At 35.9% G+C, this 27759-nt stretch overlaps 1 protein-coding gene across 21 annotated transcripts in view; it reads left to right on the top strand.

Annotated features, from left to right (window-relative positions):
- DMD (dystrophin) overlaps window positions 1-27759 on the top strand; it is a 1076492-nt gene that overhangs the window by 924543 nt on the left and 124190 nt on the right. For all 21 annotated transcript variants that reach the window (XM_042788288.1, XM_042788292.1, XM_042788293.1 and 18 more), the window contains one exon: window positions 25467-25545. In XM_042788288.1, the coding sequence (XP_042644222.1) occupies window positions 25467-25545 (79 nt within the window). The remainder of the gene's footprint in view (window positions 1-25466; window positions 25546-27759) is intronic.

Here is a 27759-nt window from a genome sequence, read left to right as displayed (position 1 = left end):
TCTACATAAAACGATAGGGCAATTGTACCTTGTACTTCAGATGCTAAGTTTAAAACCTGTGGAATTCTGTATGCATGTAAACCCATGTGAATTTGTATTTTAAAGTGAGTTGCACATGATTTGCTTATTTATCTAAAGAGTTTCCTGAGCCACAACTGGGAAATAAATATAACATCCAGATCTTGAATCTTCTTCCTGCTTAAATTAAGCTTTTCAGATTAAGGTTTTGGGTTCAGATCATTAACAAGATCAGGTTTCATTTTTGAACCCTCAATTTCATGACATTAGGCATGGGATTCCCATCCATGTTTTTTTCCAGAAGGGGACTTTATGCATGCAGTATTAAGAAAAATTTGGTTGTTTTTTATCTTCTGCATACTTTTATTAACAGAAAAGAAAATAAATACCTGTCATGAAAATATTGGTACATTTTTGTGTGTTTCAGCTTTGTGTCTTTAACCCCATAGGAGAATTTTACTTTTTGTATACTCTCAGAACTCCTGAGGGACCTAGAACAAAAGATCTGCCCATGTGGTGGTAATCTGGATGGCATATGAGTACTGTATTACTGTGCTCACAATTTCTGCCACTTGCAGAGTAAGCTGTTGAAATGACCAGCTCCAAATTTCAGTTCTGAATGTCCCATTGGTTTAGACATCATTTGTTCTGCCACAGCATATGTCTGTTTTAATAGAGAAATTAGTGTCTTTTGCAATAAATACTAGGCTTGAACTGTACTTTTTTTTTTGTCTCACAAAGAGTAACTCTTCAGACGCTGTTCTCTGATCCTAAGTAGTGCAATAATAGACATTCCATCTATCTGGACATGTCTCTGGATCAGCCAATACCTAAAATGTTTATGTTAAATGTTTACTTGTTATGTAAAACAAGTGTGGTGATTTTGAGTCACTCTCATGTGGGAAGTATATCTGTGTTTAACTGACCACTAAAACAGCCCATCCTGGTCTTGACCAAGAAAGAAATCAGTCAGTAAAAGATCGAGAAAGGGAGCAGGATCATTTAGACCACCAGAAGATCAGAGGTATTCCACTTGTGGAAAAAGAATTTGACCCTCTGATAGGATGCCCCCATCTGCTCCTGAATATAAGTGCAAGTGCTGCGTGCCTTACCTATGCAGGTCCTATTTACTTCAATGGAAGGCACGTATAAAGCCAGCAAGATTTATCTCCCTGTTTCCTGGTCATGTCAATCTGTTATCCTTCACCTGGAGAAAATCTTCAAAGGTCTTGGCCTGTTATACTGAATGAATAAGTCTGTGCAGATTTGAAAACCTAGATTTGTTTCTGTGTTTGCTGTCCTCCCACTCCAAGGATTGTGTAAATCCCATTAAAGCAGCAGCCTCTCAAATTACTTCAGCAAGTTTGGGGTTTGGTTGTGCTTTGTTTTTTTTTTTTTTTACCAATATTCGGATGCATAGGTGAACTTCAAGAATTTTAATTATGTCTGCATCAGATGAGCTGCAGAAGTGTAAAAACGTTTTGGGTGAGATTTAATTTTAGATAGCAGCTTAATTAACTGTATTTGTAAAAACTAGTGCAACTTTAATTAAATGTCACTACATTAATTTAGCTATTTAATTGAAAATTTATTGGACTAGTTCTTACAATTTATAACTCTTCATGTTTGAAAATCTTAAATAACAAATCGTAATAATAATATTTTTAAAACCACTGTATTTAAGCTTTTGCTAGATTTCCAGCTTTTTTCAAATAGCAGAGAGGGGCTTTTTCTCCTAAATACTTATTCTTGTTTATGGATTGGATAACAGAATTGGACATCTGAAATCTTAACCTATGACTGAAGAAGTATTTTTCTTTTCTCATGTATGTTTGGGTTGGTTTATTTTTATCCCACGTCAACTTTTGTCCTTTTTTTCAATGTCATATGGGTACTGGCTTGTAATACTACAAAACTACTACTTGCAAGATTTTTCAGGGCACGGGTGTGTTGGGGTTAGTTGTGATGAACAGGAAAAGCTGATTGAGTTCTGGGTCTGCAAGATTCTGTGCTGTCAGAGGTATAAGATGTAGGGGAGCAGGTCTGGTAAGGATTTATGGGGCCCAAGACACTTTAATCCTTTTGCAGACTTTCATAGGAGCCCACACATTTCCAGCACAGCATGTAGTTCTTCTCTGGTTCCCCTCTCTGCTCTGAGTGGTATGGAGAGACAAAGGCTGGAAAACTACACATCATTAGAGCAGGGTGTGCAGCTATTTAAATGAAACACCATATTTTGTGTCCACCCTCTCTCATGACCAGACAACATGAGAAAACATTAACTATCTCTTTTCACAGGCTGCATCTACCTGAAGCAGAAACATATGTGTCGTACGAAACATTATATATAAATCACAATTCATTCCAACTTACCTTCCATTTCAGAACCTACACCAAAGATCACAGTCGTCCAGTGATAGCAGTCAGAATTTCCAGTAGTATGTTTTCCTCTAATTGAAATTATTTCCACTGCTCTACATTTCCCTTACAATTGAAAAGTGAATTCCATTAATACTTTGCCAAAGAGACTGTTCATAATAATTTTCTTTTCCTTCCCAACACCTATTGCATGCATCACTTGCATAAATGGTAATTTGAAGCCTTTTTAGCACAGCTGGATATTTTCATTGATTCTTTTAATCTGAGCATCATTCATTAGAGTTCCTTTATTTTTTTTGTCTGCAGTGCACTTTATCTACAGAATGCTGGGTTCTATACAACAAAATAGGACAAAATGTACAAGGACTTCAAGTCCTTCCAGTGTCATATCTGTCAGGTTATAAACTTGAGACAAACAACCCCATTTGCTTGCCTTCCTTGAGATACCTATTTATCTTAATTTATTCCATACCGACGAAGAAACTATGAGAAGTCACACTTGATTGTTCCAGTCCTCCTCCTGATTTCCATTACTACTACCATTCCAAATGTTCTTTAAAGTATATAATTCTATAAATATAGGCTGACATTTAGAAAGGCTCAGGTTTGCTTTTCAGTACACATGTAAATATTAAGGTCTCTGTCCCAAAACTTCACCATTTTCATCAGGATAACTGTATGTATGTACAGAACTTTTACTTCTCTCCTGTTCCTTGTTTTAGGAAAAAAAAACAAGTTTATCATCATAACCAAAACTACCTTTTCAAGAATTTTGTAATTGAATGTTTTGTGAAAGCTGGAAGTGTTACTGGGAGAGAACAACTATGCTTTTTTTTTTTTTTTTAATTATTATAAATTTTAAAGTGTAAAGACTTTTGAAATTAAGTGAAACAACAAACAGCTTTTTAAAAATAATGTTGCTTTCTATTTCATTTTTTCTCAATGTTTTAATTTTATGTCCCAGGAAATGCAACTGTATTTTCTGCTTAGCTTTGTCACTACAAATACAAAAATGGTGTGTGAGTACTTAACATGCATAATATAAATAGATGACATTGTTAAAGAATAGAATGTAAGTGAAATAAAGTACAGCCTGTTTAGGTGAGTAAAAAAAAAAAAAAAAAACAAAAACAAACAAAAAAAAAAAACATCAAAAGACTAATTTAGGTGACTTCAGTAAGAACACTTACTTCTAAGATGGTCAACACCTTAGATCTACTTGTTATTCAGGGAGCATTACCTGATCTCCTTCACCGAATTAACTGATAGGAATTCTTGACTAAATGATGGATTTGGGGTAAATGGTGGGTAGACTTTCCATACTTTTTTATTTGTTGGCATTTAAATGTTTATTTGTGGTATGGGAGGTTGTTTGAAGCAAAGTTTGATTGCTATGTGTTCTTAAATTGTTCGGTGAAGTAAACAGGAAGAGAGAAATTTTCCATGAAGGAATAGTGTAATATGTAAAACAGAAAGTTGGGTAGGACATTAGGTTTATGAACTCGTAAGCCATTTTTCTCAAATGTAGGAAGTGCTTCTAAATGAAGCAAAATAACTTGTTCAAAAGTAAGTCTAAAGTAACAGACATCATTATGATCTCAGCCTACTCGGTCAATTTATAAGATGGGTGGTGCTGCTGCTAGGATGGTTGCTGTAGTTTCAGTGTCTCTGATAGCTGATGTAATGTCTGCAGACTGTTAGAGCTATAAAATTACAAATCCAGAAACTGGTGTCGATTGTGCTCCTTCTTAAAATAATATGCACTTATTTTAAAGGCTGTCTGCTCTAACAAAGAGTTCACATTCAAATATTTTATATTACCTGATTGGTATGGAACATGTCTAGATAGTAATAATGATAGTGTCTTCTACAGTAATGTTGCAAGGGAGTACATTTCTTCTATACCATAACATCAAGAATATTTATCCTAAGACATTTCATAGTCACTCGTTATTAGTTATTGTAATAAAGTCCATCTTTCAGCTCTTTTGGAAGTGTTTTAATTAATGGCCTCCATGCCCAGCTACATTTCAGCCATACTGCCTGTTCTTGAGAACAAAGGGAGATTCCCAGGCCTGAATGTTTGTTAAGCTTCAATGTTAACCTACTGTTGAACTTCATAAAGGTCATGATTCAAAAGAGGCATCAAATCTGCAGCTTGTTCTATAGCTTTGAAGCACTGGTGAAATCAAAGAACTTTGCCTTTCTACCAAGTATGAAGCAGGTGCTCAGTTACAAGTAATTGTGATGTGTATTTTGCTTTGCCTTTAATATAATAAATAACATTGAATTCTGATTCCTCAGTAATATGCCTTGGGTTTACAAAATTATACAGGTGGTCTGATCAATAAGATTTTCTTTTCTCTACAGTCTTGTAAATTCTCACTGTTTAATCGTAAGCATTTAACTGAATATTTATTGCCTAATTCTTTACTTGTAAGATCATAGTCTGGCCAGCAGTCAGACCTAATAAGATCTTATGATGAGAAGTGTCTTGGTATCCTTAGAATAAGTTCATAGTGTATGAAATACAGTTTTTTGAACATGACTTCCACTGTTCCTAATATTCTCTAGTTAATATATCTTGGTAACGCAAGGAAACCTGTAAACTGATCATTCAGTCTGCATTTATCAATATAAAGAGTACAATTCTTAAAGATTAAGGCCAGAACATTTTGGATATAGACACTATAACTAATATGAATCTATTAGGGAAGAAATGTTAGCTGCCAGTATAGGAGTTGGTGAATGGTTTTCCAATTAATAAGGAGATCCCGCTTCTGTTAAACAATTTCAAGTGCTCACAACAGTGACAGAAAACTGGCAGGCAGAATGGTTTTGCTGATGTACAAGTCAAGATTAGGAATACATTTTCTCAAGGGAACAATGTTTGAACGAGTTCAAGGTTTCATTTTAAAACTTTTAAAACTAAAAAAAAAAAGGGCTATATTAAAATTACACTTTATGACAGCCTAACTTTACTTTGAAGACACTCCTCATATTTCCAGTGTTATTCAGTCTATCTTGAACCATAACGCAGACACAAAGGAGTGATTATAACTCTCTGGATATACCTCACTTTCATAGCTGTAGAGGATGTAGTATGACTAGGTACTGCAAAAGAGCATAGTCAGTGATGATGAACCTGTACTCGATCAAAGAAAGGAGAAAATGTTGGCTCTGGAGTGAATTAGTTCTCTGGAAGTGGATTTGCTTGTGCCTCCCTAACTCAGTGTATTAGACCTTGTGCAGCTGGCTGTGAAAAAACAAAACAAAACACAAACAAACTCAAAAAAAAACCCAACTGTTTTAAAAAATGTGATATTTTATCAGTTATTTTTCAGAAGACCTTCGGAGGTCTCCAGGCAGTTCAGATTTTTACTAGTTAGAAAATGGCTTCACAAGAATGATTTGGAGTTTCTGGTAGTCTTACTGAAGCAAACACAGCTAAAGTTTAATTTTTCTCTTGCTCACCTAATGTTCTATACTTCTTAAATATTATTCGGTACTTAAGCAGACCATATTTTTTATAAAGTTTTCTAACCATAGTCAGTATAATTTAAGTGCTGAGATGATTTTTGAAGGAAAGAATTTATTGTATACATATACTCCTACATATATGTTTACGCACACATATCAAAACAGATTTTCTGACAACATGGGAAACAAAATTATGTTTGAGAGCTGTAAATCAGGTATATAATTTATTCTTGCAGTACTAGGCTCTCACAACAGACACACAGATGGATGACTGGGAAAAAAACCTGTCAAATTATTTAAATCCAACAAGTTCCTCTGTATAGACTTTGAAGGTTTTACCAGTTTCAGTGGAAAGTATTTCAGATTGCCACCAAAAATATCACAAGTTGCCATGATTTTTGTTTGTAGGCAGCACAGAAACCAGGCCAATTGTTCTGTTGTATAAGTTTGGTTGGTAGGTACTGCAGTCAAAATATTGAATCGTATGGACTTCATGATACAGAAACACAAGATGTCCTTGTTCTTGATCCACAATTGATGTTCTCATGTTTGCACTGGTCAGAAATGAAACATCCTGTTATCCAAAAGTAAGGGAACTGGAGTAGGCAGAAAAATAAACTTTTTAAGAAGCCTAACCTGTAAGTTGCTGTCATAACAGGGATACTAGTGATTTTTTTTTTTTTTTTAGCTTTACTTTTGGTCACACTTTCAAGAGCATAGGGGAGAAGCTGGCTTTCTGTGAGGCAGTGCAGACAGTGCATTTTTGAAATCTGAAGGATATAGAATCATAGAACAGTTTGGGCTGGAAGGGGCCTTTAAATGTCGTCTAGTCTAACCCCCCTGCAAGGAGCAGGGATATCTTCAACTAAATCAGGTTGCTCAGAGCCCCATCCAGCCTGACTCTGAATGTTTCCAGGGATGGAGGCATGACTGCTCGGGAAGAAAGAAAGGAAAAACAGAAGGCAGAACAAGAAAAAAATATAAGAACACTTGTACTCTGAAGAATAACTTAAAACAGGCAGCAGGTGATAGTATGAAGCAAATGACAGGAGCCCAAGCAGAATCTAATAGGAAACTGGCAGTGGTGAGGAGGGGGAGCAGAATAGGACATTCAGGTGAGGGAGCTTCTTGTTGGCATTGGGAATGGGAGTCACAGCAGAAAGGATGTGTCTCTTTCTTAAGTATAATACACATCGGTTTGCAAATTTACCTTTCAAAAGAATACAAAATGTTATGAAATTAGTACGCTTTACTCACATGAGCCTATAAAGATGTATTTTTCCTTTACCAAATTTTGCACCCTTCAGATATATGATCCTGACAGCTGTTCTCTCATATGATGAACATTAACAGTACAAGATCTGTATTCCTGGTTTCTCAACTGTTGGGTTTTTCCCCTTTTTCCTCCCTGTTTGTCATGATTGTTTTCCCTTGTACAAGACAAATGCTAAATTATAAGACAGTATAATGGTATGGGCAGCTGAACTAGAAACACACTGATAGAGTGGATATCCTTAGGGAAATGCCATGGAATGATATATTTCAAAATCAAATGCCACCCCAGTTTCATCTTGGATGTTTTTTCTAAAATAAATGTAGGCTTGGAAATTTTGCCCACGTGGGTTTCCTACCAAATTTTTCAGTCTCAGTTCAGCAACTCTTCTATTGGTTTCTCAAACTGTAGTTTTGAAAGTTCATTTTGGGATTTGTAGCTACCTTACAGCCTCATGTCTGCCACTGCTGGCAACCCTAACTGATAAAAATTACCCAGTCAAAAGCAATTACAGATCATCAGAGCGGAATCTGGCTTCTCCAGCCAGAAAGCAGTTACGGACATATAACTGTAGGCCAGCATTGCTATTCCAGCAGTATGTAATCAAAGCACTTGTTTGTTCAGAGGAATCTTACTGTATTGTGGAGTTATTGACTGAATAGTCTATCTAAATAATGGCTTCTGCTTAGATCTGGTTGGCTAAGACCTTTGGTTTTTCCTGAGACTATGGGGGAAGACTGTGGAGATTGTGAAAAGACCTATCACGGTAGAAAAAAAAAAAAAAAAAAAAAAGCATAATGGGATCTGCAGAAAGCACAGAGTGAGTTCTAATGAGAGAAAGAGAAGGGAAAAGGTAAAACCATCCTACAGTGAGGTTTTACTTTTTTTTTTTTTTACAGACAAATTTAAAAAGGCATAAAAAAATAAGATATATAACTAAATGATACTAAAAGACAAACAGAATGAGTAATACAACAATTGGAATGACAAAAATGCCAGTCGTATAGTCACATATAACAAACAAAATTTCATCTACATAATACTAAAAATAAGGACTGTCATCATTGATTCAGAATGGACAAAGAAAAGCTAACACACTAGAACAGAAAGCTTTCAGAGTTAAATGACTCTACACGCACAATTTTATTCCTTGGGATTTTCATTAAATTGAAAAAGTAAGTATGAACAGAAAAAAAAAAACAGTTAAATCTTTGTATTTTCCACTTATATACTTCTGCTTGTAAGTTAATTTCTGAATAAAGTTACACAAGTCAGTGCTGCATGAAATTCCTTTGAATGTCTCGGTCAAATGTATAAACTCATTGCAGCAAGTATTATATTGAACAAACATGATTTCCTTTGCTTTTTACAGATGATCTGATTATTTTTATTTATTTGACATAATTTGTCAAAAATCTTACATCAACTTATTTCTGCCTTCAGATTTCTTCAGAAATCCTAGCCATCCTGATCTATTGCGGTCAGTTGACCCTGGCTGGATGCCAGGTGTCCACCAAAGCCACTCTGTCACTTCTCTTCCTCAGCTGGACAGGGAACGGAAAATTATAATGAAAAGCTCATGGGTCAAGATAAGGATGGGCAGATCACTCAGCAATTACCATCACAGGCAAAACAGACAGAATTTAGGGAAAAAATTAATTTATTACCAATCAATCAGAGTGGGATAATGAACAATAAAACCAAAAATAAAAACCACAATCCCTCCATCCCTCCTTTCTTCCGAGGCTCAGCTTTGCTACTGATTTCTCTACCTCCTCCTCCACAGGCGGCACAGGGGTCAGGGAATTGGGGGGGGGGGGGGGGAGGGGGGAGTCAATTCATCACATACTGTCTCTGTCGCTCTTCCTCTTCAGGAGTAGGATTCTTCACACTCTTCCCCTGCTCCAGCATGGGGTCCCACTCACAAGAGACAGTCCTCCATGAACGTCTCCATTGTGAGTCCTTCCCACAGGCTGGAGTTCTTCACGAAATGCTCCAGCATGTGTCCCTTCTATGGGGTGTAGTCCTTCAGGAACAGACTGCTCCAGTGTGGGTCCCCCACAGGGTCACAAGTCCTGCCAGAAAGCCTGACCGAGTGTGGGCTCCTCTCTCCGTGGGGCTACAGCTCCTGCCAGGAGCCTGCTCCAGTGTGGGCTTCCCACAGGGTTACAGCTTCCTTCAGGGCACAGCCACCTCCTCCGGCCTGGAGTCCTCTATGGGATGCAGGTGGGCATCTGCTCCACTGTGGACCTCCATGGGCTGCAGTGGCACAGCCTGCATCACCATGGTCTTCTCTATGGGTTGCAGTGGAATCTCTGCTCTGGCACCTAGAGCACCTCCTCCCCCTCCTTCTTCATTGGCCCTGGTGTCTACAGAGTTGTTGCTTTCACATATTCTCACTCCTCTCTCCCTGTGCAGCAACTTTTTCCCCTTCTTAACTATGTTCTCCCAGAGGTGCTATCACTGTCACTGATGGGCTCAGCCTTGGCCAGTGGTGGGTCCATCGTGGAGCTGGTTGCATTTGCTCTATCAGACACAGGGGAAGCTTCTGGCAGCTTCTCACAGAAGCCACACCTGTACCACTCCCATTACCAAAATCCTGCCACGCAAACCCAATACATGTATTAACCCTGTTTGTCATGTGGACAATGGGATTGCTAATTCTAATGGTATCCATTTCATTTTGTGATTAGATGAGCCTACAAAACCCTTTCCTAATGAGCAAGTGACCATTTCTATTCTCATATATTCATAGTGCTGGTATTAGGTATTGTTTGTTTTGGTTTGGTTTATTTTTTTTTTTACTTTCTGTAATCCTTAAGAATACATTTCAATCTCAGGAGTGTTGATGACATTTTATATAAAAATGTGATCTTGTAGCATTAAAGCAAATAGTAGATTCATTGTCAGTTTTACTGAAAGCAGAATTGAATTCATCCTTATTTCTTAAATTGTACGCATGGTTTTAAGATGCTTTTTCACTATTTTTTAAAAGATTTTTATATAAATAATGAGGACCTTTCATAGAGATCACTTCTAAGTTTTATAAGAATGGATTTACTTTTTTTTGTCTTGTGGAATCCTTTCTTGAGCAAGACCTTCATAGTTAAGTCTTTCACAAATAGATTTTTTTCAAGAAAATGATTATTTTTTCCTTTATTTACCTAACTTGAAGGCCACATGTCAACTTTGTCACTGTGATAACAATAGCTTGTAAGTTAGACACTCAGAAAGGGTTTTTGACTTAGTAAATTAAAGGTTTATAATTGACAGTTAAACTGCCACTATACAGATGCTGCAAATTCAGGTATTGAGGCTAACTTCAAATTCTGTTGGAAATCTTGTCTTTGCCTCTCTCCTGTTATTACTCCTTGTTTCACAATTGCATTGCACTCCCCTTCAGCAGTGCTTCACCTCAGGATCTCCATCTTTCTTACTGTCTTAATTCTCCAAGATCTCTTCTATTATTAGAATTTCTGAATTTTCTGCTCTTAGAAACAAATGTGTAATAAGGCAAGCTTGAACAGAAATAAATTATTTACTTGTAAAAAAAAAAAAAAAAGTGATAAAATACAGATAGCTGTGAAAATAAGGTGGTAAATTTAAGGGAGTTTTTATGGCATTCAATCATAAACAACAAAAGCATTTTTCAAAATGTGACATTCTCTGGAGGTGAAAGGTCATTTTTCACATTTGAAGCTGTGCAGATGATAAATGCACTTTAGCAACTCTACCACAATATTTATGCCACAGAATTTGTTGCATTCATTTTTGAACTGATATTCAAAAAAGGTATGTTTAATGTTTGCACTAATATGAAGTCTGTGAAATGGCAGTAGTCAGTGCAGACCAGTTACAGTTTTCCTAGAAACACAAAATACCACAGCTTTAATTCCACCACCTCCTGAAAGACTGCAGCTTGAAGCTTTGTTCCACTGGGAAGGGAGAACTCTCCCTCTGTGGGAGGATCTGAATCTGTGAAGTGGATAGATCTGGGGATTGAACAAAGCCATTTTCAAAGATTTTAGTTTCATCTGCGACCTTAACAGATTGACAGTGGTAAATAGGGTATTCAGCTTTGCAAAGAGAGTGCTAATAACAACAGATTTAAGAAGGAAACTGCATATAATGTTACTGGAATTACTTGAATAAAATTTATGGCACTTACCTAGTGTACTATATGATAATGCTTTTTTTTGATACACACGAAGTGATAGTTTTCTTGAATGCATGCATATGCTGTGATACTTCACGTCAGTATAACTCTTAACCTTCACTATATACCATCCTACATTCTCTGTAAATATGTGGTATAATTTATTTAAAAAAAAAAACCTATATGCACCTTTTCCTCTCATATAGATTAAATTGTGAACATATGAGAATATATCTTCCAAGTTAAATTAGGAGCTTTGTATCATTGTGGTTTAGCAATATGGGCTATATATAACTTAGATTTTGTTTTCATGTCACTTGAATTTAACTCACAGATTAGAAAGCATAAATATATAGACTTTGACCAGCTGCAGGATGAATATAGCTCCTCTCACAAGTCATATTACAGTATTATAGGAGTTTTGCCATTATCTTCAATCAGTGAAGTATCAATCCTATCAGCAATTGTTTCCGTTTTAATTGTTATTTGCCTAAAGTCATTTTATTATCTTTCAGTCTGCTATATGAATATCTTCCCCAAGGAGAAAAAGAGGCTTTTGTGCAAAATCAGGAGCTGTAGTTGTACACAAAGAAGTGTCAGATAACAGAGCACTGATTGTATGGATGCTCCCAAGCTTAAGCAGCTGCTGGGATATAGAATATTCTGCAGAAGTCATTGAGACTGAGGCCATCTTTGAAAGGTTCATTGGACAAGAACAATAAATAAAAGTTTGTTTAATCCATCCGGTCACTAATCTCATTAAATGAGGTTTTTCTTTTCATGTTGTGTCAGCACTTGATTGAGCAGGTAGTTTTAATACATCTTGAAACAGAGTAGTACACTCTGAAATTGCCAGTTGTAAGAATATAGATGAAACAAGCAAATAATGTGAATGGATCATACTGTAATGAAACTGTCCCTACTAGTGTCATCTTACTGGTTTCATCCTGTGCAGCTAAAAAGGAAACAAAATAGGTGACCTGTTTTGGGGAAGTTTTGAGACTAAGATTAATTTAGAGTGAATAGATTTATCACTATTGGTGTAACTAACTTTCAAAGAGGAAAAGGAGGGGATAGCAGAAAATAAGAAAAAGAAGAGATATGGGATGAATACAACTGCTGCTGCATGTAGAATCCTTTGATATGCATTAGTACCCTACAGTGTCCCCAAGTAAAGAAGATTTTTGTCTTACCTTCCACTTCTTTGCTTTTTTATTCATCTTCCTCCATGCATTCCTTCTGTCAGTCTTCCCAAGAATCCTCCTCCTTCGCATGCAACCTCACTTAGAAAAATTATAAAAGTCATATTTATACATATCTTTAGAGGTTTATTCTGAGGTGTCTGTCTTAGTATGAGCAGAATTGTCTCAGGAGATACATATTTCTCTTCATTTATGATCAAGGAAGGCTGATTTAGCTGTCTCACCTTAGGACTCCTGAGTTAGGACAGATAAATATCACTTGCACAGTCTCCCCTGTATACCTTTTTGCATGGTATTATATATGTAGCAGCATACTCAGTCTAAGTAATTCTTCATCTCTTATTTATAAACATTATTAGATAAAATAGAGAGGTTTACTACTCATGTATAAAACTATATTTTCACTGCACTTGGGGCAGCAAATTGTGGTTTGAAGTGTGAATTGAAATGATAAAAGAGCATGAGGATACTCAAAGATGAAGTAAGAAGAGAACATAAACAGTGAAAAAGACAGGTCTGAATATTGAAGTCTCTTGGATACTGTTGGACTGATAATCCCAGAGGAGTCAGAGGGCAATATGAGTGGAAGGAGTTGAAAATGGTGAAAGAAATAACTTCGGAATGGTAATCAGCTAAAAGTAGTGCTGAGTAAAGACAATGCTGAATGAAGCCTCTGCTTCTTTTAGAAATAATCTGTGTAAAATACAGGTCTGGTCTATGACCTTCTTACTTGCAGTGATGAAGAGTTATTCCCCAAACTAATGCTTGTAGCAGCACTGGAGCTTCACAAATCTGGGGAAAAGGAGCAATAAAACTAATATGATAAAGGATCAATGAAAGTGAGAAAATGTAACTAGAACTATAAAAAAATAATCTTCACTGGTGATGCTCAACTGATGCAGGAAATTGCAGGCATATGTTCTGGGGCAGGTATAAAATAAAAAATTTCTTGTATGACATTCTACTTACAATTCCCTAAGTCACCAAAGATACATTCCCCTTGGCACAAAAACTGTGTATATTACCTGACCTTTCAGAAACAAATGACATTTTCAGTGCAACATGATTTTTTTTTTTTTTTAGTTTAATGAGAGAAAAAAATGAAAGGGAAAAAGAAAAGCAAAAAACCCACATTCAAATCTTGTTAAGAGACAATTGGGCTTTACTTTAGGGATGGATTATGAAACATTAATAAAAGAATTTTCAAATAAAATACAAAAAAAGAAGAATGGATTTTAAAATGTTCAGAAATATTTTTAAACAAAATAGAAATGAGACTGTTATATTTCAGAAATGTAAAAAGCATAATGAAGAGAGGTAACATTATTTTATCAGAGAAGCAAAAGAAACTAAAAAGGCAACAGCAAGGTGTCATGTTTTATGTCTTTATGGTTGTATATTAAGAAAACCTAACTATGATACACCTGATGTTACTTTCCATGCATGCCCCAAAAGTGAAGAGAAAACACCTAAAAGAAACACATCTATCAGCCAGCCATGTTAGGGTAGGAACAGTATATGGTTAGAGCCTAAAAAAGACTAATGTTTCAGCAACAACAGTATCATAATTCATGTTTCAGCTTTTTCCTATTACAAAATGTTTAAACATGTATTTAGACTGAGGGTAGCAAAATAATCAGATAACAGAAGTTCTGTAGGAGAAATTCAGGGGAAGGGTAGGGGTAATGTCAATGTAGTGCTGAAAAACTTTTCTCTACCTCCAAAATGCCTGTGTACTATTTTAAGAACCATCACAAGAGTGTAAATGTGTTCTAATGTGATGTAACCAAAACTTAAATGTACCACTTTTTTTTTTTTTTTTTTTTTTTTTTTTTTTTTTTTTTTAAGTGATGGGAGATGTTAATGGCTTCAAGACAGGTTTTGCAGATCAATGCCCTGTGCGGCCCTGCTGCAAGTTGCTTTTCTATAAGCATTTGTCAGAGAAAATCTTTCATAAAGATTTCTCACTGGATCTGATCTTTTCTATTGTTTCCTGTCCCAATCCAGATGCCTTTACTCATGCAAAACAGTAACTTTTTCCATAAACAGCATCAGTGAAATCTGTAAGACTTCCTGTGGAGTAAGATACTACTTATTAAAAAAGTGACTGAAGAAATAAGAATTCAGTCCTTGAAACTCACTTGAGGTAGAAGTGGGAAAGAAAAAATATCAAGTTTGTGCAATCGGCCACAAAAAGCACAGAATCAAGTTATTTCACATTTGATATTTTGAGGTAGCATATCTTACAACTTTTCCCCTTTTTTTAAGTTACTGAAACCTTTTTGATTTAAAATGGTTGAGGAATTATCTGTATGTATGATTGATGAGACTGTTTGGTGAAGAAAAGGGTGGAACAGAGCTGTCAAATCAGCTGTGTTTCCATTGCCTTCAGTGGAGGAGACCATTATCATTTTTGACTTGCAGAAAATATGGGAGATGCTTATGAGCGTAACATGCTAATGACATTTTACAATTCTGTAAACATTATGAACTTTAGGTGTGAAATAGTACATATCTTCATTTTTTTGGAATAATTTGTATTAGACTGCATTCCATTCCTGCTCACCCTCCAATAATCTGAATTTCTGGTTTTGGGAACTAGCATTTCCCCTAAATTTGTTACAAGAGCACATTGCATAAGAGTTGGAAACCCAAGGTTTATACTTGAAGGAATTCCCCTTCTGTTCCTCCCAAGATCTGAAAAATAGGTTTCTCCTAATTTCCTCTGTTTCCCAACAGAATGATTGAAGAGCATATATCTTCATATAACATAAATAACATGGAAAGCACATGGCAGAAATTTTTTCATATAAATAACACTCATCATATTTTATAATCCAGAACCCTCCAAATACTCTGGTTTTATCACAGTTAAATCAGATCTAATACCACTGACACAGCAGAAATTTATATATTCATATTAGGAAAAAAGAGGACTAACTATCATTTCTGATTTGTCCCCGTTTCCTGATTTCCTAAGACTTCTGTTCCTCAGATTGAACTGCAATTGCTCACTCAACCTTTTGTTATAGGTCACCATCATTCCTGTTAGTTTCTCCAGGCACTCTCCAATTGATCCACATGTGTCTTGGTTATGGTGCCTAGAGATGATCCCAGTATACCACCTACAAGTCTCACGGGTGATGAGTAATCCTGAGGGACAGACAGACTGTTATAAAAAAAAAAAAAAAAAAGAATTTTATGTGGAAACATTTCAAAGCATATAGTGTGCATGTGCCTTGATCTCAAAAGTAAGATTTGATCTCAGAAAGAATATATGCCATACTGAGCTCCATCCTACACGGTTTTACTTACTACAGAACATATTCTGTCCCTAGTTGCAGGCACCCAGTTCCCACTGACTTCGAAAATGTCAAAATGCATTGAAGTTAGATTCATTTTAAGATCAATAACCTCCCAGAGGTTCAGGGTAGCATATACATTTTAGTTTATCCTTTCCCCAGCTTACAACACAGAACTAAGAGTATATATAATTTCAGCTTTATGCTGAAGGCAGAACAGAAATCACTGAATCTATAGGTCTGCATAGTCAGAGTTCTAAGGAGTATATTTTATGGGGCTGTATAGAAGATACATAAAGAAGAGCTTTAGACTAGAAATGATTGGGTTGGAAAAGGAGCCGCTGAGAATTTAAGGGTGATGATTAAAGAGCAAACCAGAATGGGTGACACTGTAGTGCTTGTCTGCTATAGGCGACCAGATCAGGAAGAAAACTGGTTGAGGCCCTCTAGAGATAGCTAGAAGTAGCCTCATGTGCACAGTCCTCCCCCTGCCATGGGGGACCAGCCTGATTATCTGCTTGAGAGACAACACAGCAGGTCATAAGCAATGCAGTAAGTTACTGGATAGCATTGATGAAAGCTTTCTGACGCAACTGATAGAGGAACCAATGAAGACAGATGCTCTGCTGGACGTTACACTCACAAACCATGAAGGGCTCATTGGAGAGGTGAAGCTCGAAGGCAGTCTTGGCTGTACTGACCATGAGTCCACAAGCCTGGGCTTCAGAAGGGCAGTCTTTGGCCTCTTCAGGGATCTGCTTGGAAGAATTCTGTGGGGTAAGGCCCTGGAAGGAACAAGAGCTCCAAGAAAGTTGGTTGGCACACAAGGATCACCTTCTGCAAGCTCTTCTTGCTGAAGAGCAGGAAGTCAGACAAAAATGTCAGGAGTCCTGTATGGATGAACAAGATGCTCCTGGCAAAACTCAAACATAAAAAAGAACTATACAGAAAGTGGAAGCAGAGACACGTAACCTGGAAGGAATACAGAGGCACTATCCAAGCATACAGAGATGTGTTTAGGCAAGCCACAGACCACTTGGAGTGGAGTCTAGTGAGAGATGTCAGTGGGTATTTGTATATTTTAAGCTAATGTAAGTCATTAATTGAAAACTTTTTAATTGGTGCGATGCTGTTTTGTGAAAAAAACAAAAAATAGTTGCTATAGTTTGTAAAATTACTTTCTTGGTATACTATAAAATTCTTCAAGGAATTTCGCAGAAAAATAGTTCAGACAGATTGATTAAATTACATACAAAAAGCAATATTAAAAGAGAATTAATGTGGCTGGAAAGTCAAGAATTTAAAAACTTTGTTAATAAAATGCTCAAGAATGGAGGACTGTACAGCAGTTTGTTGTACTTTTAAAAGGCTGAGTCCATGTTCAGCTCATATCAGTTTCACAAAATATTTTCTAAGTAACAGAACTGCATGAATAGAAATGAGGAACACACAGTGACATGAAAGCAAATTACCTTGCACAACCTCCACCAGCACGTGTACTGGCTTGTACAGGAGCAGTGGAGATGTCAAATGCTAGGCCTCCCTGACAGAATATCTTTTATCCAAAACAAAACAAGCGATGTTTTCTAAGATAAATGTTTCCTAAAGATGTTTGTTCTTAAGATTTCACAGGTTTTACAACTGGTTTATTCCTTCTAAATTTGAATGGTTTTGTTATTTAAACCATAAGACCTAACTTTCTCTCCTTAGGCATATTGATACACAAAGCCTGCAGTTCACTGATTTAGGATTATAAAACAAGAGCCTAAGAAGCAATCGCTGCTTACTCACAGTAGACACATTAAGTCAAGGAGATTGTTCTTTTATTTACTGTTTTCTGAGGCTCTATGCCCAGGGCTTTAAGATGTTTCCTGAATTTTTATTACATTTTACTCTCTTGTTTCATCTCAAGATTAAAAAAAGCAGTCAAAGTACGACATGTATCCTACTAGATTTTAGGATTTTTTTTTTTTTTACTGAAAGGAGAATTGCATGAAGTCACTCAGTTTTCAATCTATTGAAGTATACAGTCCTACCATGACTCAGAAATGTTGGAATTTGAACTTAGTCTTTGTAACAGCTATAAGTGTGTGCAAATAATATTATGTTTATCTATTTTTTTTTTTCTTTCACATGGAAAATAAGCACACACTATGTTCATTTTTACACTCTCAAAATATTTCAGATTATATAACTTTTCACCAGGAAACTAATTGTCCTTTGCTGTGCTCTCAACTTAGTAAATATCAAGACTTAAACCTGAAGTTCAGCAGCTGAGAACAATGACTATCAATTGCCTTTTCCCCAGATGTTCCTCATTAACAGCACAAAGTGTGCCTATTTAAATTCGTCCTTATCTCATAATGTACAAGGAACAGTGAGTGGCTGAATTCAGTAGCTATTAGAAGTACAGTAGAGCAGATCTTCCTGTTTATTGATTTATAAAGAACAGCCTCGTATTGCTTTGGCAGCTCTGAGTCAGAGAGAGAAAAGAAAGAAGCTTTTCAGCTCTTGGGAGGAGAATTGCTGGGTAACATTAAAGAGGGTCTTGTAGCAGCCAGTTTCCTTTGATATGCAGTCAAATTGGATGTGATTGGAGTCAAGGTCAGGAGGCTGTGGAAATGCTATGAATATGGTGAAGGAATTAAAGGAGTGTTATTTTAATAAGTATTGTATGTATGCATGCTTATTAGTACAGAAAATTGCCCTTCTCTTTTCATGAGAACAGCCTTTGGTGAAGCAAATTTTGAAAAAGGAGATTGTGTGTCATTTTGCTGCTGCACTAAATATAGCTGTTTAGATGAGAATCTTCTATTCTTTTCCTTCTTTTCTTGCCATTTTTCCTCAGAATTCCTGGCACATTCAGCTGTTCAACAGTTGTCTTAACTCTTTATATTTTGCGTTTTTTTAAATTAGTGATCTCACTTCTACTGTCTCATGTTAATAAGTAGTAAAAACTTGCACACCTTCATATAATTTACCTGCATTTAGGGAAGAATAATTATGTAATTAGCGTCTATATATTAGGCTGCATGTGCTCTTAAATGCCCTTACTAAAAGGATATTATTCTGACCTCAGGAGAATGTATGCTGCTGTTGTGTTTCAAATTAATAGTAATTTAAAGAAGTTAAGCTCGAATGTAAATGTCTGACTTCCCTGAGTGGGATAAGTGACATCTACCTGACCTCCTCACTCTTCTATCAATTGATCTTAAAATAGAAAATGTAGTAATTAAACAAAATAGAAAATGTAGTAATTAAACAAAATAGAACTTAAGGAAATCTGTTCTTCCTCCCCTATTTGAAGTTGTGTTCTTGGTGGATTGAAAGACATTCTAATATTTGCCTATATTTGGTATAGTTTATTCAGAAGTAAGAGCAATCAGAGAAATCTAAGGAGGAAAAGTTTAATTTTCTTTCAAGGAAAAAACAAACCAAAATATTTTTCTCTTCACTTTGGGATTCTTGCACTTGGCTATCATGTCAGTAGACCTAGCAGTGGTGAATTGGGAAGAGGGAGAATTGAAATGTTTTTTCCATTACAGTATTAATAATGTCCTATCAAGGTAGCACATGATGCTATTAGGTCTTTCAAATGACAGCATGATTTGGGTTAGAAATAAGGGTAGTAGAAACCGCTGTTCATTTCCATAAACATTAAAGAAAAAAAGAGTATTTTTTTTTTCCTAGAAAGTCAAAAACTCAATTTAGAAATTCCAGACATGTAACAAAGCGTGCAGAGCAAACAGAAACAAACAAACAAAAAACCTTCTTAACTGCTTTACTTTGCTTGGCAAGTTAAGATATTGCTAAAGAGATCCACCTAGAAATAAACCAGGGTGAGGTCCAAGGGATATAACATTCAAAGATACATGATATACAATCATATAGACTTCTCATTTGCTAGGTTTTTTGTGTTCAACTACCTTGACTCTTCATATAGTGTCACTAGTGTCACGTGTAGAGTTGTTTTGGTTTCTGGGGTGGGTTTCTTTTAAATGAATGAAAACAAGTAACCACTCCACCAGAGTGGGGTTTGATTAATTGTTCTGTACATTGTTTCTTTTGAAGTACTTGCATATCTTCCTAGACTTCTAAGAGAAAATCAACAGTTATTTTCAATTATGGCAGCTTGATCACACTACAAGAGGTGAAGGGATGCTGATTCAACCCATGTTTCTGTAGTAAGCTTCCTTATCTCCTTGCTTATCAGATATTCTGAAAAAAAGTATAAGTATTACAAACATGATGTCAGTTTAAAAAATTAAAATTAGAAGAAAAATTTGAAATTTTTTTACAGGAAATAGTCTTTGCAAGATAGTAATCAAGCAGGGAGAGATGAGTGTATAATACATATTTTAAGCTGTTTCACTTGCATGGCAGCAGCTGAACTAGTGTGCTCTAGTACAACAAAGGTGTTATTGTTATGGTGTCATTTAGGAAGAACTTCAGGTGTTAGTGCTTTTTTGCTCAAGAGTGCACATTTGCACATATACCATTCACACTGGCCAGGAAAGCCAAATGCAGTTGCATGCTATATCTCTTTAAGAAGCACTGCAGGAGACATCATTTCAATATATCAGGAATGGAGATGCATAAATAGTACTTAATAGATACCTAACATCTTCATAAAGACAATGAACGAAGCATACAAAATTAAGGAGTGTGTCCGAACAGAGCACCATGATAGAGAACTGTAGTGATTTAATTCAGGTATAATTCTTGAATTAGAGTTTGGAACCCATAGAAATCTTTCTGAATTGCCTCAATGCTAACGAGGGTGGAGGCATTCATATATTCATCTGTAATGTTCTTCACTTGCCTAATGTTTTCTCACTATACCTGATCACTAGCTCTGTTAGTTTGTCTTTGCTCATTTAAGACAGACAAGACTTTTCTGAATAAATTCCTTGCAGTTTGCTGAATGTGAATTCTCTGAAAACAAACAGGCATTCAGCCAGTCACCTTCACTCATACATCATTGCAGCTATTCATTTCGTACAATACATTTTAGCCTACAGGTCAGAGATCACCTATCTGTAAGGTAAGAACCCCAGAGGTAGTTTCCTCTACTGAACTTGTTCAGTTGAACATCAAAGCTACAGGGAAGACTGGGGCAGCATTAAGACAGTGCTAGACTGAGGCTGAATGTTATGTTGTCCCAGCATGGGATTTGTACATCCAAGAATACAAGATTCACAGATGGAGAGACAGAACATTTTTATAGCTCTTTGCTGAGGCCTCTCATTATTTGCAGGCACAACTTTAACAACATGATGGGGTGTACCTCCTTCTTCCATCACATCTTTCTGAATAGCTCAGCAACTGCAGCATAACTCAGTAGTTGGTGTTGGGTACTTTTTGAGAACTTGAAAAATACTGAGAATCAAACAGCTTAATTTTCCTTTTGATCTAGGCCCATTTTGCAGTGTGGACATAAACACAAAAGAGCGCTTTAGGTGTAATAAAAATGTTCACAGTTAAAACCCACCAAAATTTTTAAAAAAATAAAAAATTTAGTAGTAGACCCAAGTCAAATGCATCAAATCCTTATTCTGATTTCAGTGGAGCTGTTATAACAACTGTTTTCAAGGTTGAACCCTTACATTAGGTGAAGTACTTACAAAGTATTTCTAAAAACTACATGACAGAGCTTTGCTTTTGTTATAATTGTAATTTGTTTATCTGAACCTGATTATATATTCAGTTCACATGGCTGCATCCCAATGATGGGAAACAGAACTTGTTCCATACAATATTTTCAAAGTCTTTAAAGGAGAGGAACTTTATATAACATTGGTTTTATTCATTCATTTGTTTAGCAGAAGCTGTTTATGTTCCATGTCAATATCACTTAAGATGAGTATAGGATTTTTAATATTACCATCTTCAGCCTCAGTATAATGTTTACTGCACTACTGTGGCTCTTTCATTTGTTATGATTGAAAGAAGTTAAATGTTATGTAAAACAGTGGATTATATAAATAATGGAAATGCATGTCTCTTCAAGCATGTATCCTCAGTGAAGAAAAGCAGCAGTTCAAGTATCCTGATTACAGAAAATCCTGGTGTTTGTTTTTAAGTCAAAATCAGATATAAAAAGATTTGGTCAGTTAAAACCAAATTCTCATATCTTGATTCAGAAAAAGCAATAGCTGACTTTTTAGAAATCCAGCTATTGATTTTTTTTTTTTTTATTTTATTTTTTTTTAAGTAACATTACTTGTGGAGAAATACTGTAGAGAGTTTTACCTAAAAGATACCCAAATCCAATCCACAGTCCCATCTTGCATGTTATGTACTGGTAATAGTACAGTTAAAAATTATTACTTTTTGCATATTAGTCTGGCTAAACTGATACTAGTAGGAAGAGACTACTGAAGTCAGGAGACATATTTTTTTCTTTTGGCTGTTGAGACGTGGTGGGGAGGGTGGTATCTGTAAAACTTCATTAATAGTGTACATGTTTTCTTCCATTTAAAGCAAAGAAAATGAATGCTTGAATCAGGTGGAAAATTTTGCTGTTTTCTTTACACGCAACTCTAGTTTTTAACAAAATCATTTTGTTCTAAGGAAAACTGCATTTTGTTCAGAGCAAAGCATACAAAAATGCGTAGGGTACTATTTGTGCTTATATTGAAAGAACCTACTTTACCTAACCTGGAATGAAACAAGACAAAATTTAAAATTCAGAAATTACCTATGGCTTGGTTTTTGAAAATAAATTTAAAAAAAGTTTTACATGCCAGTGAAAATCTTTTTTTCAATAGTCACAAATTTATTATGAAGATTCAGGTGGATATGATTCTCCTTCTCCAGCTAGTTAGGGTGTAAGCAACAAATCCATATCCAACTCTGATTTTTATTAGATCAGAGACGCATTCTTCTGTAACTTTAATTAATCACTCTTTGTTCAGGTGGGGTTTTTTATTGTTCACAATAAACCCAGTTATTCTGGGTTCAAATTCTGTTACTTTATCATTTACATAAAATTCATAGAAACTGACTGCAATCTTACTTGCTCTACCATCAACAGTGAGTTTATCTTTTGGCACCTAAAAGGTAGTATGCTGATACATCAATAAGTGGTATTTCGTGGCAGCCAAATGGTATAACTTCTGTGTTCTCAGGTGATGTTTCCTCAAGAATACTTAAGATTTTATCTCTGTATTAAAAATATCTACCTCTAGACAGAGGTATTTCCTGGCTCACATCCAACGCTGTTCAGTTTGAAAGTTTAAAGTGTATAAAGTATTTTATTTTGCTGAATGTGCGTATATGGATAAAAAAATTTCAGTTTAATAATTTTGTGCACCTTAAAGTTCACCTGGATGTTTTGAGGTGATTGAGATTCTCAGTTTTAGCACACTTAAAGAAGTTGTATGGGCTGTGAGCTGGCAGTGGTCAGACATACCAAAGGGTCCCAATACTCTCTTCAGACCACAAAGGTGGCTGTTGTCATTCTCCTATATGAAACACTGCTCTCTGCTGTGTATTTGTAGAGCTCTACTTCACTTTAGAGATTCTGCATGCCAGAAAGTACTTCTTCCATCCTATTGACTTATTAAAAAGCAAGTACTAATATAAATGAGGAACCTTATGTTTCTTTACTAACCAATAATGTCCTAATGACAAAACAAGTAGTTATGAGGCTTTAAGAGGATTCTAAAGAGTGTATATATAATTCCATTAACATTTTTTCCACTATTTTTTAATTTGCATTTTTTTTTTTTATGTATAAGATTATATTTCTGGTCTTCATTGAAAGGCCATTTCTTGATTAAAAATAATATCACATTAGTTTATGCTTTTATATTTAAGCTAATGACCAGAAGCAGTCCTATCATTGTTTTCTATGCACTCATAGACTTCCCTAACTTACATCTACTCTGTGAATTAGGTGTGAACTCAGGCCCAAAGCCAGTCCCTAACACTGCTTAGCAGAATATCTATCTGTGCAATTCACTCTTGGCTTAAATCATCCTTTACCCCACCTTCTATTCACAGTTTCAGGAGTTATCCAGAGTTCAGCCTCGTCATAGGCTTAGTTTTGTCTAGCTAAGCAATCTGCAAGATTAAACAGAAAAAGCACAGGTCACAGAACTGAGCCAGCATGTGCCTGCCTTAAACCTATCAATATAAAGGTTGCGCTGTGAGCAATTCTGGATTCAATAAAATGATAGAAATAAGAACAGAGGCTACAAGGTGATATGCCAGTAGCTGAGCTATGTGGGGAGGTACTGGTCAATGATGACTACCAAAAATTACATTGATCATGTCTGTGTATAGGAAGTCAGAGGAGAAAAGAAGGCATATAAACGGAGGAAGCTGCAGGAAAAGCGTCTGAAAAATGGCTTGAGGAAAGAAAGAAAGAAAGGGGGGTTTTGGTCATAGCGTCAGTTTTGAAACTATAAGCAAAGAAATCATGTCCTGATGTTAAATTTCTATTGTGTTTAGTGAAACAAGATTTTGGGGGCTAGGGGTTATTTGGCAAACACAGCCATATCAAGGAGCTAGTCAATTCTATCATATTTGCCTTCTAACTGAATCATGCTCAGCTGTTATACAACTGATCCTTCCTACCACCAACCAAAAAAATCCCTGAAAGTTTTAAGACATGGATTGCTCTTTACTCATGCAACCTAATTGTTTCTTTGTTATGTATCTCCCAAGTAGGACAATAAAACCAGACCAATCACTTTTTCCTTCTGCTTTGCCAATGTTGATACAGCACTTTTTCTTACAGGCAATATTTGTTAAGTGAATCTGTTCCTGTCAGTTGTTTTACTTAATACTGTTATAAACTATTCATTATTTTACAACGTTTTTTTTCATTGCTTTACCTAATCCTGTTCTTAGACCTTATTTATGATGGTATCCTTTTGGTGTATAGTCTATAAAGCTGCTGCTAGATGTCATTCATACACTGTGGAATTCTATAGCAACCACCTCCTATTGCCTGCTTGCTTGATACTTAAATCTACTGAGATTTTCAAGGGTAAAGATAAAACTAATCTTACAGCTAGCATCTGTGTTTTCATGCAGTACACCAACCCAACAAAATATTAGGAACAACATGATCTTCAAAGGACTGTTCCAAGGAAGAAAGAGTTGAGGGGCTAGGATTTGACTGATTTAAAGAACAGAAATGTTTGTACCAGATGCTCTTTGGTTACCCTCATTTCAGCTACTTGGCTAGAATATAGTTATCATGTCCACATTAAAAGAGATTACTTTACACATGCTAATTTATAATAGTATGCTCTCAAAAAGTACTTTTGAGGCAGTTCTGTAAAAGTATTAATGTAGAGGAATGTTTTTGACTTCAGTATTGGCAAGCAACAGTCATATCCTCTTCGGGTACATAAATTCAGGTTAATTTGCTATACATTTATTTATCAGCCTTTTCATTTTCAACTTGTAGTATCGGTTAAAGTTGGTGGGAAAAGAAACACCAAAAACCAAACCGAAACCTTTTTTTTAACCTCCGTCCTTTTGGATAAAATACATTAATCTCAGTTAAGCCCTGAAGGGTAACGATTGTTGCAGGAGCCTGCTTAATTTTAAACAGAATGTTCTCTAATGAAAAAAGTATCTGACTAAAATTACTACTTGTTTAGGAGAGTAATTTTTTTTTTCTTCTCTTCTCTTAACAGGTGGCCATTGATGAGCGCATTAGGCAATTGCATGAAGCTCACAGGGATTTTGGCCCTACTTCCCAGCACTTTCTTACCAGTAAGTACCTTCCCATTTTTCTCACTCAGCTTGAATAGACAGTTAATTGATATTTTTGTACCCATGTTGTGCTTATCATTGCTATGAATTTCTATTTTAGACTGTATGATACTGTTTTTCATTTTTTTCATTACTTGGTGCAGAAGACTGTTAAATAAGTTCATATAGTCTAGAGTAAAAGGAAAATATGTGCCAGTATCAAGCCTGTCCATACATCTGTCAGTGCAAGACTGGTCTTCATTGTTTGAAGGTTCTCTTTTAGGACTATCAAATTAAAATTATATTAGAAATTGTAAGAGTTTCTGATGACTGTAACCCAGAAAGGATTCAAAAAATTTTAAATTTAGTTTATCTGTTCAAAGAAATATTCATCTCCAAAAAGGGGTAAAATAAGACCTGCAGGAAAAATATTTTGGAGGATTTGATCACTTAGCAGTGCAGCGAGAGGATCAAAACGGTAGTGGGAAAGTTGGCAGAAGGATGGCAGTTAAGTAACTTTTTACAACTCTGCATAAAATATAATTGCCAGTAATATTCCCACTCCACCTCCACGCACTCTTTTAACAAGAATGTTTTGAAGTACACTGAAAGACAACTTGAAACACCTTCAAAGTTCCCAGGCAGTGACTAAAGTGAAGCTTTTTAAAGGCCATGACTTTTCTATTGTACTTCAATTAAGGAAAGTAAACAGTAAAACTTTATTTAAGAGATTATATCAGCAGAACAGAACACAGTCACAGGATAATGGTCTCCTACATGCAGAGGCACAAGCTATCCAGACATCAGAAATAGATGTTACTATTATTGCACAGCTATGTTCACAGTGGGGTAGAGGACAAACTTTTTTTCAGCTGATACTGCATCGTAATTTTAATTGGTTAACCATTTTTCCAGTGGAAATCTCAATGGGAAGCTGAAAATTCTCAGTGGGGTGAACTGCAAATTCAAACCCAGAGTCAATATTGTGCCATATAAACATAACGCAGGCTCGCAGTGGTTCAACCCTGCATCTTATTTTATCATATTATGATCCTGTGAAGAAATAAATCCTATTTTTGTATTTTCTACTACTTTTTCAAAATCTCTTTTAAGTAACACTTAATCACTGGGAATAACTTGTCAGTTCAATCTATGAAGCTGCAAATCAGACTTGCCAAGACCGAACAGGTGAGAGTCGTTATGGGTATATGACATGAATGCAATATGTAAGCAGATGCATGTTTTTCTTATGACACACAGTGATTCCTGGTGAAAGAATAAATTTGAAGGGTAAATTAAGCAAGCCTATACTGCAATCTGGAAGAGACTGGAGTGACCTGAACTATGTTACCACACTGAACAGCATGTTGGTGTTCTCAGTGCTGGTGCTGAGCGCAGCCAGGCAGCTTGGGTGACAGTTATGTCCTAGACCTGTTCTGCCTTTATTACTGATAAACTAGATCAATCTAAAAGTTGCTCAGTGTTATGACAGTCACCTCTTTTAGCCCACCTACCATTAGCGAGACAATGAGACAATACATGATTCTTCTGTGTACTAACCAGAGCCAGCAAAGAGTGGAAATCATTCTGGACACTTGAGGATTGCTTTAGGAAAAGGATCCGTGTGAAAACATATGCACACAAAAGTTAGGTATTTGAAGCACTGAAAATATCTACAGAATCCTTCCCAAATGCAAGTGTTCAGTTACTGAAAACTGCCAGTGCATCTATCAGTCCCATCTTTCATAAGCATCAAATTCCAAAAGCATTAAGCTCCTCTGTATCATGTACTGTTACTACGCCTGATAAAAATATCATGCTTTTACATGCTTTTCATGTACTACCTCTGCATCCCTACACTAACAGAAGCATATCTGTTCGAGAGGTAGCACTACAGGAGAGAGTGCCAGAGTCTTTGCCATCTAGCACTAGTCTTGTTTCTGTATCTGTACTTTCGGGGATGAACAAGTCAAACAGAATTGGGCAGGTCAAATGAAGGTAAATTCAATGGCTTGTAAATGATCTTCCAGTGCATGGCAAACAGAGTCCAAGCTGGATCAGTCTAGCTGTGGCAACAACAGTGAAAAGATGAATCACAGTAATTGTGGTCTCTGGTTTTACTTTATAAGCTCAACTCACAGAGCGTTTTTATCTATACATAAGATCAATGCAAACTGTGATAGGTAAGGAAAATAAACAATTTATTGGCTATTTCATACCTAATTTATATGCCAG

This window comes from Tyto alba, unplaced genomic scaffold (genome assembly GCF_018691265.1).
Source record: "Tyto alba isolate M040663 unplaced genomic scaffold, T.alba_DEE_v4.0 Super-Scaffold_14, whole genome shotgun sequence".
NCBI classification, from domain to species: domain Eukaryota; kingdom Metazoa; phylum Chordata; class Aves; order Strigiformes; family Tytonidae; genus Tyto; species Tyto alba.
The sequence above is the reverse complement of the archived record's forward strand: the minus strand, read 5'-3'. Positions and strand labels throughout refer to the sequence as shown.